The sequence below is a fragment of the Pelodiscus sinensis genome, chromosome 3 (assembly GCF_052426305.1).
Source record: "Pelodiscus sinensis isolate ZL-2025 chromosome 3, ASM5242630v1, whole genome shotgun sequence".
NCBI lineage: Eukaryota > Metazoa > Chordata > Testudines > Trionychidae > Pelodiscus > Pelodiscus sinensis.
In genome coordinates, this window is record NC_143054.1 from 146,410,626 (window position 1) to 146,422,785 (window position 12,160).

General features: G+C 44.4%; 1 protein-coding gene across 5 annotated transcripts in view; it reads right to left on the bottom strand.

Moving 5' to 3' along the window:
- Nucleotides 1–12,160, bottom strand: part of FBXO11 (F-box protein 11) — a 173,464-nt gene that overhangs the window by 15,982 nt on the left and 145,322 nt on the right. For all 5 annotated transcript variants that reach the window (XM_075925095.2, XM_075925094.2, XM_075925096.2 and 2 more), the window contains exons 12-16: nt 3,482–3,699; nt 3,060–3,145; nt 2,879–2,973; nt 705–827; nt 536–621 (exon numbers count right to left, since the gene is read on the bottom strand). In XM_075925095.2, coding sequence (XP_075781210.1) covers nt 536–621; nt 705–827; nt 2,879–2,973; nt 3,060–3,145; nt 3,482–3,699 — 608 coding nt within the window. The remainder of the gene's footprint in view (nt 1–535; nt 622–704; nt 828–2,878; nt 2,974–3,059; nt 3,146–3,481; nt 3,700–12,160) is intronic.

Sequence of the window (12,160 nt, forward strand, 5' to 3'; positions counted from 1 at the left end):
GGCAGTCCACGTAGGGCTTAAAGCCTGGGCATGCCTCAGGGAAGGGGAGAGAAGGGGATGCAGTGGGAAAACCCCAACCCAACCCAAACTATCTAACTAGAAAAAAAACACAAACATGAAAAACTTGAAACTTGGAACATGAAAAACTCGAAACTTGGAACATGAAAAACTCAAACAGTAACACTAACTAGCTGTGGATACCACTGATATCACAATTGAGAGAGAGATAAGAGTTCCAACAACTGTCATGGGCGGTAAAAGGGAACTGAGGCGATGGTGGGCCAGCAGGAGATTATATGTGTGCATATGCCAGCGCCACTCCACAGAGCTCCCTGCCAACGTTCTGAACATGAGCAATCCTTGACTGTTTCCAAGTAAACACACTTATGAACTCACATAATTATCAATAGAAAAAGGAATCTCACAGAGTAAAATCTAGGAACCAAATGTTAAGAAGGAGTAGAAAAAGAAATAAGGATAATACAATGGAGATTATAAAATCTCATTTTAGATTCAAAATAAAAGTGCATTTTACCTTATTTGAACTCCTGAATACATATGATTATAGATGTCATTGTCTTCCAACACTCCATGTCCATTGTCATAAAAATAAACACCAACCTGACATTGAAAATGAAATAATTAGTTTATAAGCAAGTAAAAAGTGTGAAAACAGTATTTCTACCATGAAAAACAAGACCCACCTGTTTTCCACTATGTATTCTATTTCTCCTCAGCACTGGAGTACTTCCTGTTGTCACCCAGACTCCAGCCAAAGTATTACTGTAAACTTCATTTTCTTCAATCACACCTTGTCCTTTTTCATGCTAAATATAGACAAGATAAGTAAAAAATAAAAATAGCCTCATACAAATACTGTTTTATGGTCTTTTTTTTCCACTACCAAAAAAAAATTGCTTTGTCCAGGACTAAAGTCCTTTCCTATGGTAGAAGTCTCCCAAAGTTCTCAAGTTACCACCCTTTTAAAAATAATTTTGCACTATTCATGGGACTTTATATTTCTAAACATTTTAAAAATAGATGAAGAATTTCTCTTTATACAACTGATTTAGTACTTGACATTTCAAGGGTTTGTATTGAAGTTAAGAAATCTCTGCTGAGTTTTGTTGGCAGAGATCTGCTCTCAGTTTAGTAGGAAACACCAGGTTAGAACTGGATTAGAACTGTCTGTTAAAAATTAAGTTATATAAATTGGCATGTTTCTTACTTAAGGCATACAACAATTTTTACTGGTGCATTAGTATTTAAAATTAAAACAACATTAGATTCTCAGAGCCAGATACTAAGCAAATAATTATACTAAGCAAACAATTCTAGTCTGAGAGCTTCATTCAGTTCATTCTATATAATCCTTGGTTTCACATGCTAGAGACCTAGACTCTAGTCTGACTTGTAACTTCTCTGCCTATTTTTATTCATCTATGCCAGTTTGGGGATGGGGACATATGATTTAGTCAGTCTAGTTGTAAATGTGAAATGCTCCAAGATTTCTAGACTTAAGTGTACAGGAAGCCAAAATTTTAGCAAAACCAGATGCAAAGTAAAAGCTTTATATACAGGCAGTCCCCGGGTTACGTACAAGATAGGGACTGTAGGTTTGTTCTTAAGTTGAATCTGTATGTAAGTCGGAACTGGCGTCCAGATTCAGCCGCTGCTGAAACTGACCGCCAGTTCTGACTTACATACAGAATCAACTTAAGAACCCCAAGCGTCCCCAAGTCAGCTGCTGCTGAAACTGATCAGCAGCTGATTCCAGGAAGCCCGGGGCACAGCAACTCTGCCTCGGGCTTCCTGTAGTCAGCGCTGGTCAGTTTCAGCAGTGGCTAAATCAGGACGCCTGGGGCTTTGCCCGTGTACTCTGGTGCTTTGCTCTGCATCTCCCTGGTCTGCAGACCAGAAAGACGCAGAGCAAAGCTGCGGGGGGGGGGGGCTCGGGCAGCAAGGCACCCCAGGCGCGCCTGGGCTTCCCGGCTGCCGGCTTCCCCGCGGCTTTGCAAAGCCGCGTGGGGGGGGGGGGGGGCTCAGGCAGCGGGGCTGTCCCGCTGCCCGAGCCCCTCCGCGGCTTTGCGCTGCGTCTTCCTGGTCTGCAGACCAGGGAGACGTAGAGCAAAGCCCCAGAGTACACGGGCGGCAGGACCGCGAGGTCCCGCAGTCCGTGTACTCTGGGGCAGCCCCGTTCGTAACTGCGGATCCAACATAAGTCGGATCCACGTAAGTCGGGGACTGCCTGTATAAAAAAAATTGGTGATATTTTACTATCTACCCACTGCAGGGCAATCTCTTGAATGTTGCTCAAGAGCTACTTCACCAACATTAAAACAAGATAAACTTAAAAAACAACAAATGGTCTGGTAGCACTTTATAGAGTAACAAAACATGTAGCTGGTATCATGAGCTTTCGTGGGCACAGCCCATTTCTTCAGATGACTAGAGTTTTGAGTTTAGGATGTGCAGACCCAAAATAAATAGGAGAAATGGGGGAGGGAGAGAAAGGGAGGAAAAAAAAGAAGGGGTCAGGAAACAAGGAGCAGAGGGTACAGAAATATCAAAGGGAAAAACAGGAAGGCAGAACTGGGAATCAGTAAGCACCTGAAGATTGGGTAGTTAAAACAAAGCGGATAAGAATCAGAGTCAATATATAGGAAGGATACTAACAAGATTAAATGTAATTAGGTTAACTATCTGTAGAATGCACACTACTTCAATCAAAGTATAACAAAACAGAAAAGAAAACTTTAAATGTTTACTGTAAACTTTTAAAAAGTTTGCATGGAAGACATTACACTTCCTTAACATCAACAGAAATATTACCTAGCAGAATCTGCATGGCTAGAGTCTCTGTATAGTTAATACTCACCACATAAATTCCACCATGTTGGCCGTCATGAATCTTATTGTGTCGAACAATGGGACAACTATTTGTTCGAATCTGAATTCCTGCTAATGCATTACCTGTTGAAAGGAGTCACACTTCAGAAAAATTTAGCACACAAAATATAAAAAGTCTAAGATGCAGTAAGATAAATGTATATATTTACCATAAATGTCATTTCCTTCAATAAGGCCTCTTCCATCACCAAAGATGTAAACTCCACCTTGATTTCCATTAAAAATTGCATTGCCCCTAAGAATCAAAACCACGTTACGAAACTATGAAAGGAAGTTACACTGAACCATATAATCTAAACATACATAAATATAAATATAATGTAAAATGTACCAAGTTCTGACATCTAGAAAAGTATCAGAATTTTAAGAAATAAACACATTTGAAAATGTAATGTATGCATACACATGAAAAATATAATTCCACTGCACTGTAACATATCAATTTCATTTTTATATATGTACGCATGCTAACGTTATTCAAAAACTGAGATAATAGGGCACACATTGTCCTTTTTTTCCCTAAAATATTCCTATAAACAACAATTAATAACCACCCAAGAAACAAACCAACCTTATTGTTGGGTCGCTGTTTGAAGTAATCCAAACACCTGCAAAATTGTTTGCATAGATTTTATTCTCTATGAATTGTCCTCTTCCTTTTTCATGAACATAGATGCCTCCAGTCTGACCATGATGGATTTCACACCGAACTACTGTAGGGTTAGCATAAGCTTTGACCTCAAAGCCTGCTATCCTGTTTCTATGTATGTTGCAGCTTTCAAAATAACCCTACACAAAACAACACAAAATGTTTTCTGTAACATATTTTTAAAAGATTTTGTTAAGATTGTAGTTATTAAATTCTCCCCCTAAAATCTGAAAATATAAAAAGGGAAAAAAAAGGTAGCGATGTCCAAAAAAAGTACCATTCAATTGCTATAGACCTAGGTAATTACGTAGCCATCATCACTCATAAGCAGTGTTCCCTCTAACATTTTCCATCCGTGGGTGGATTGAATTTTCTTTTGGGCAGGTTAAAATTTCTTATGTGGAATACTAATATCGAGGTAGTTTGTGGATGTGCACCACTAGTACAAACAAAAAAGCCTACATATAAATATATATTTTAAACAATCCATAGGTAAGGAAGAAAATATATTAAAACAAGGGATAAACATCATAAGCATTGCTCCTTGTTAATTAATATGAAATCAAATAAAAATGAAATTAATACTATCTTTGGAGTACATGTATTATCATCCTTTCTAACAACTCAAGCTAGTAAAAACACCAAAATGCATATTATCCACACAAAGCTCAGCTTTAAGATGCTAAACGAATCCATGAGTCAACTAAGGATGTTAAATATTGACTAATCGAAGTGTCGAATTTTGCATCGACTATTCGATTAGTCCAGCGTTTCCCAAACTATGGGCCACAGCCCAGTACCGGGCCACGGGAAAAAAATACTGGGCCTCAGCATGCCTGGTGGCTGCCAGCAGGGCCGGCCTTAGGCCGATTTGGGCCCTGCGCCCCTGAACCCGGAAGTGCCGGCGAGTTACAGAGCCAGGGGTCCTGCTCCATCGATATGTGGAGCTGGGTCTCTCCCCCAGCTCTGCCTGGCGTGGGTGCTGCCCCCCCCACCCTCTGGTGCATCCTCCCACCCCGCCCCCAGAGCATCCCCGCCTGCTGCTCCCCATGTGCGGCGTTGCACGTGGGCGGGGAGGCCACCCGGGCGTGACGTGACGTCACGGCCCGGGATTTTAAAAGTCTTCGGAAGCATGTGGCAGGGCCACGCTGGCTCTGGCGGCCTCCGGCCCCGCAATGTGGAAGGCTGAAGGTAGGGAACGGGCTTGGGCAGAGGCGAGGAAGCGGCAGCGGCGGGCTTGCGCTGTGGGGGAGGAGTGGAATGAGAAGGGGATTGGGCGGGGGGAGGGGAAGGCAGCAAGGGACAGGGTGCAGGAGAGAGAGACAAATGCCAGGGGGCCAAGTGCAGACAATGAGAGAAAGGGCAGGAGGGGAGGTGTCAGTGGAAGGGGGGACAGGGTGATGCTGGGAGAGGAGAGGAGAGGGGAAGGGCATTGGGGGGCTGGAGGAGGAGGTGCTGGGAGAAGGCTTGAAAGAAGGGGTGGGCATGAGAGAGGTGGGGATGGAGCAAGTCATGTGTGAGGGCACAGAGGGGCAGGAGGGGATGGGGAAGAGAGTGCTGAGGGGGTGGGTATCAGGGAAAGAGAGGGCAAAGGGGGCACGGGCAGTAAGGGAAGGGGGAGACACCGGGAGGGTACAGGGCTAAGGGAATGTGCAGGTGCCAGGGGATTCTGGGGTGAGGAGGAGGGGAGAGTTGGCCACCAGAAGGAGGGCTGGATGCGGGCAGCAGGGCTGGCCAAGGGAGATTGGGAGGAGAAGCGGAGGGAACCTGGCTGCCTGGGAGGGAGTTGGGGGAAGTGGGGCTGGCCAGAGGCGCAGCGGGGGGGAAGAAGGGGGAGGAATGAATCGGCCTGCGGGGAGTGGGACTGACCCAGCCATATGTAGATCTTGGGACACTGCCCCTGTTCCCCCCCGCAAAGCACAAAGCGTGAGTTAGTCCGGCCCGGGGATTCTATTGTCTCCCCCCCCTCCCCCACACCCTTCGAGTAGTTGTGAACTGTCTGGCTGGTAGACACACTCATGCAGCCTGAGCACATTTACCAGCCAGGCAGTTCGAAACTACAAACTGATACATCTAGTAATAATACAACTTACCGAATGAGAAAATACCAGACATGTTATATGTCTGGTATTTTCTCAGTTTGTTTTTTGTGTGTTTATATTTTTGGGCTGCAAAAAGCAGAACTGAAAAAAAAGGGTTCCAACTAAAGTAAAAAGTTTGGGAAACCCTGGTCTAACCAGCTTTCTGTCTGTCTTACAGTCCATGTATCCAATCCATATTCCTTAACTTGCTGGCAAGAATATTGTGGGTGACTATATCAAAAGCTTTGCTAAAGCTGGCACTGGGGGTTTTGGGAGGACCAGAAACAACTTATTTGAATATTCATTTGATTAATGAATATGCAAATATGCAAATGAACATTACCGGTCCTCCACAAGTTCGTGAATGGATTTACTGGTCCCTGTGTCAAAAAGTTTGGGAACCCCTGGATTAGTCAATAGGATGCCTCTGCCTTTGAACTGCAGCAACAGCGCTAGGGTGAAAACTGGGGGCTCCACTTGGCATTGCCGCTTTGAAGTGCTGGGGGAGTCCTCAGCTGATCCCAGGCTCCACGCGGCACTGCCACTTTGAAACGCCGCTTGCAGCCTGGGGACAATCCAGTTGGCCCCGGGCTGCATGCAGCGTTTCAAAGCTGCAGCGCCGCATGGAGCCAGCGTCTGGCCTCAGGCTTCAAGCAGCATTGCCGCTTTGAAGTATCCCCTTCTCTCCCCCCCCCCTTGCTGCCTCTATCAGAAAGAGGAGGCAAGGGGGGGAAATGACTAGTCGACTATCCTGTCGACTATCCGATACGCATTTGCTTATTGGATAGTTGACTAGTCCTTCACATCCCTAGAGTCAACTAGAAATAGTCATACTCTCCTTGCAAACATTAATATAATATTTACTAACACTGGAAAGGAGTGTAAAAGACAATCATTCAGGATTACACAGCTTCTAGGGAATATTTAGGAGCCATGCTATAGAAGAACAAGTGAAACAGAGATCTGTAAAAACAGATAAAAGTTCTCCTAGTTTGAAACTTTCACTGTGTGTGTCACCAACTCAGCAAGAAGTTTCAGAGCAAATTAAGACATGGCTTCAGGGATTGTAAAATGATCCAAGTTTCAAAGAGCTTGCAAATAAGGTTTCATCCTACAAAACTAGTACCACACCGAGTGTACTTGCTATTTCTGACTCAAGAGCCAGAGCTCTACTAAGGTGTGTCTACACAGCACCCTAAACTTGAAATTAGATACGCAATTTGCGCTACGCAAATTGTATATCTTATTTCAATTCTATTTTGAGTTTATTTTGAAATTTGACATGTCTACACAGTGCCAAATTTTGAAATAATGCACTATTTTGAGACACTCCTTAACTCCCATGGAACTAGGGTTACAGGGATGCCAAAATAATGCATCCATTATTTCTAAAAGTACTTCGAAGTAATAGGCGGCTTGTGAAGATATGGGGTAGCTATTTCAGGATACCTCTGGTATCCCTAAATAGCCACACAGTGTAGAGGTACCCCCAGAGAGCAAAGATCTGACCTTAGTGCAATAAATTTACCATGTATCAATTAGTCCCAGAGGGGTAGCTGTGTTAGTCTGTAACTCAAAAAAAAAAAAAAAAATTAAAAAACCATGAGTGGTCCTATAGCATGTTAGATTAACAAAATTATAAAAATCATTACAATCAGAGTTCTATATATCTATAACATTCAAAATATTCTGTTACAAAATCTTTTTCTTTCTTATCTTAAGCCGTTAACAAGGTTCAACAAGGACAAATGTAGAGTTCTGCACTTATGACAGAAGAATCCCAAGCATGTTACAGGCTGGGGACTGAATGGCTAAGTAGCAGTTCAGCAGAAAAGGACCTGGGAATTATAGTGGATGAGAACCGGATACGAGTCAACAGCATCCCCTTGTAACCAAGAAGACAAATGGCATATTAGGGTTCATTAGGAGGAGCATTGGGGGGATTTGTCAGCAGCATTCAACTTCCTGAAGGGAGGTTCCAAAGTGGATGGAGAGAGGCTGTTCTCTGTATGACGGATGGCAGAACAAGGAACAATGGTCTCAAATTACAGTAGGGGAGGTCTAAGTTGGATATTAGGAAAAACTATTTCACTAAGAGGGCGGTGAAACACTGGAAAGGGTTACCTAGGGAGGGGGTGGAATCCTCTATTTCCTCCACCTACCCTATTCAGTCTGCTTCTCCCCCAGCCCCTTTCCCAGCTGAGAGGGCTTGAGTAGAGTGCTGGATTTCTGCCTCTCTCTCCTCTCCCTGAACACCCCCCAGCCATTTACTCCCTCCTTGCCTCCTCCTCATCTCCCTTCCCTAACTGCTCTCTGAACTCCTCCATTTGAAGCAGGTAGCTGTTGCTCTGTGAAAGGGCCCCTCCCTAAGGACTACTCATTTTGTTGTTTTTAAAGTTACAGACTAACAAGGCTACCACTCTGAGACAAATACAGAAAACCTTATTCATTAAGTGAGAAGAGATTTGATTCTATTACTATCATAACTAGAGATTTGTTTCTATTACTATCATGCCCCTCTCCAGCCTGCTGGGGAACTTTCTGGGTGTCTGGCTGGTGAGTCTTGCCCACATGCTCAGAGTTTAGCTGATCGCCATATTTGGGGTCGGGAAGGAATTTTCCTCCAGGGTAGATTGGCAGAGGCCCTGGAGGTTTTTCGCCTTCCTCTGTAGCATGGGGTACAGATCACAGCCGGAGGATTCTCTGCATCTTGGGGTCTTCAAAGTATTTGAGGGCTTCAATATCTGAGATATAGGTGAGAGGATTACTCTAAGAGGGGTGGGTGAGATTCTGTGGCCTGCACTGTGCAGGGGGTCAGACTAGATGATCATAATGGTCCCTTCTGACCTTAAAGTCTATGAGTCTATAATTTACCAGGAATTTGCGTGTCTGTTTTCAGTATTCTAGTGCTGCATATGGTAAAATCTGCACTATCTGGAACTTAACTATCCGGAAAACTTTAGAAACCGGCAAATTTCCTACGGCAGCGTTTCCAAAATGGTGCTCCGCAGAGCCCTGGGATTCCGTGAAATAATTCTTCTCCCCCGCCCCCTGCAGAGCCCATAGCCAGGGGAGGGCTTCTGGCGGCGCCCGGCTTTGGCTGTTCCACCACCCACTGCGGCTGCCCCACCCCGTGCATGGCATGTCCCCCTCCCCACCTCCCACGGGGCCTCCGGTGCCGTGCAACCTCCTCCTCCTTCATGTGTGCAGGTGGAAGCTTTTATAGTGGCTGCTTCTGCTGGGAGAGGGAGAGGTGGTGGATCCGAGGAGCCGAGTAGCTGCTCTTGGACCTCGGCATTTTTAAACTGCCACCTTCATGGCACTCGGCTCCGGCTCTGCCCCCCCCCTCCCCCCCGGGGTGCATTCTGGCTCTGCTGCCCCCTGTGCACTGCCGCTCTCTCTCCCATGCCCCTCTCCAGCCTACTGGGGAAATGGCAGAGTTTGATCTGGCAGGGAAGGTCGGGGTTTCTACATGCCCCCCACGCCCTGCTAGCAGGAAGCCTGACCTGGTGCTGCAGCTCCGCTGGGTTCCCCACTGCATGGGGGGAGGAGGGGGAACTGAGCTCTCTCTCCTTTTCTCTCCCCCCCCCCCCCCCACCCTCCCTGAGGAACAAGAGCATGCTGGAGGCTTTTTCTGCCTGGAGGCTTTTTCTGCTACAGCAGGGTGCCAAGCCAGGTAAGCGTCCCCGCGTCCCCTCTGGTACCCTCCCTCCTGGCCTGACACGCTGCCCCAAGACCCCTCCTGGGCAGACGCCCTGGGAGCTGGGCCAGGCAGCTGGGACCCTGAGACTGTACATCCAGTAATATGATCTATGTCATCAAATGCCAGCAGTGCCACACTGCTATATATATTGGACAAACTGGACGGCCTCTGCAGGAAAGAATCAATGGACACAAATAGGATATATGTAAAGGAAATACACAGAAGCCTGTTGGTGAGCATTTCAGCTTGCCTAACCACAGTCTAACAGACCTGCAGGTAGCTGTCTTGTCACAAACCAGCTCTACAAGCCAAATACACAGAGAAGCCCTGGAATCCCAGTTCATCCACAAATTCAATTCACATGCTAATGGTCTCAATCGTGATATAGGCTGGTGGGGACTCTACCTATTTAATAACCACTGAAGGTACTAACAGCTCCCTGAGTGGTATCCGTCCTGATTTAGGTATCTATTGACTTTGATTTTTATCTGCTTAGGTTTAAGTACCCATTCTCCGGATACTTAATGATGCTCTGTCTCCCACCCTCCTCCCTTTTTCTTTCTCTCCTTTCTCCTATTTATTTCGAGTTTTCGTATCCCCAACTCATAACTCTGGTTATCTGAAGAAGTGGGCTGTGCCCACGAAAGCTCATGATACCATCTACATGTTTCGTTAGTCTACAAAGTGCTATATTTGTTGTTTTTTCTGTAACAGACTAACTCGGCTACCCCCTGTGCTCCAGAATTTTTAGATAACTGGAATACCCTGATCCCCAAGAGTGGACCGGATAACACAGGTTTTAATGTATTTGGAATTTCTTACACTGATACTGAGAGTCAAGTTCAAAAAACAAATACAAAAATTGCTGTTAAGAAACTGCTTTATTGAATCTGAGTTCTGTTAATGTATCAAAATGAACCACATAAAAATAATCTAAAACTTTACTTGTGTTTCCCAAATACACTGCAATCAAAATCAAAATAAGAACCATCACGGTTTGAGGTGTTGATTCTGAAAAGTAATTACTTTTACTAGATGTCACTGTGACTGCTCATCAAAGTAAAGGTACTGCTTAAAAGTCTCTTCAAAATTGCACTGCAAAGACCTAATCCAGCAAAAAAACAAAAATAATTTATCAAGGGGAACTGAGTGCTTAACACACTTAAGGTTTTCTTTCAAATCACAATCTTTTAAAAAAAAAATCTGTCACATGGAAAACTACAGCAGGAGAAGGGGAAAAAGAGGCATGACATCGAGCAGCATTCCACTTCCAAAATAAGTTAGTTTATACGTCTGCTTTTCAGGCTTTTTTTGGTCCTTATTACTACAGACTGCCATGTAGACCTGGAGCCTCCTGCTCTGGGGATTCAGCAGGCGGCTCCATCAGCTCCAGGGTTGCAGCAGCACAGGAGAAGTGGAGCCATGGCGGCCCTAGGGTGGCGGAGTGGCAGCGAAGCCCTGGCGAAGCCACGACAGTGCCAGGGCTGGCTATGGAGTCAGGAGCCCACGTGCAAGGGGCAGGGGACTCCTGCTGCCAGGGGGGATGGTGCAGTTCTGCCCAGTCTGCTGACAGACTCTGGGCTCTCCTAGGGTCTGTCAGCAGAGTGGTGTAATTCTCCTCCCCTGGTCCAGCAAACTCCCTCATTCAGTGCTTATTCCCTAAAGTCATATTCTTGGTATCAATCATTTCCAGAGCAACTAACTGTGACATTAAACTGATGCATTTTTCTCACTTGAAGTAATAGTGTAACAAACACTGTAAAGAAAAGGATTTGTTTTCATGCAACCATCAGTAGTAGTAGTAGTAGTAGTAGTAGTAGTAGTAATAATAATAATAATAACAACATATTTTATGTGTTTTTCAAAAAATTCTCCATGAGATGTCTGAAAATTTTGGAATGAAAATTGAGTACTAATAAGTACTATTTAAGAGTAGGCTACTTAAGTTAGTAGCCAAAAATCCTCAAAATATGTAGCTCCATGCATAACTACAATTGCAAAAACAAATCAACCTACTAAAATGGCACAAGCAAATGGGAAGTATTCCTTGCAATTTGTTCTATTGCCATCCCCCAATTACTATATTTTCTTACTACATTTCAGTGGAGAAAAGAGCATTTGAATTAGTCATTTACTTCCAGGATCCCTTACCCCCAGTTCATAAATTGCTTTTATCAACATTTTAAACATAAACTGAATGAACCAAGCTTCTTTAATCTTCTCATATAAATCAGAATAATCAAGGTAAAGTCTGAAGACATGAGTGACACCCTTCCCAGTGTCTTGAGTGACTTGAGATGTCCAACTCTGGACACCCTTAAAAGGCTGGCTTTCCACAGCAGGTGCTTACTACTGTCTACAACATAGTCCTAACACCCTACCTGGGCTGCAATTACACTTTAATCTGCAGTGTAGACAAACTCTCCACTTGCTGCCAGTTCCACATATGGATAATCAAAAGTGGGCCTCGTCATCTGCAGGTGCCTGAAGGCACTGTTGATCCAAATAATCATTAGGTAGTATTTGGCCTGGTTCAGAGTCTACCCTTACTTAGAGTTGAATTTGACAATATAAACACAGACTCGTATTTTTAATTTGATATTATATTAAATTATTTTCTCTCCACATTTTCAGTCAATGTGCTGTACTTATTTATATATATGATCATGTGAGAAGAGTTGAGAGGAAACTGCTGATTTTGAAAACTGTCTGGTGGAAAGCTGGCATGCTTGGCGCTCTAGCATACATGGGTTATGGTTAGGGAATGCTTGATTCCAATGCAATTCAATAAGATATTTCTGCTCATACGAGCAGCAA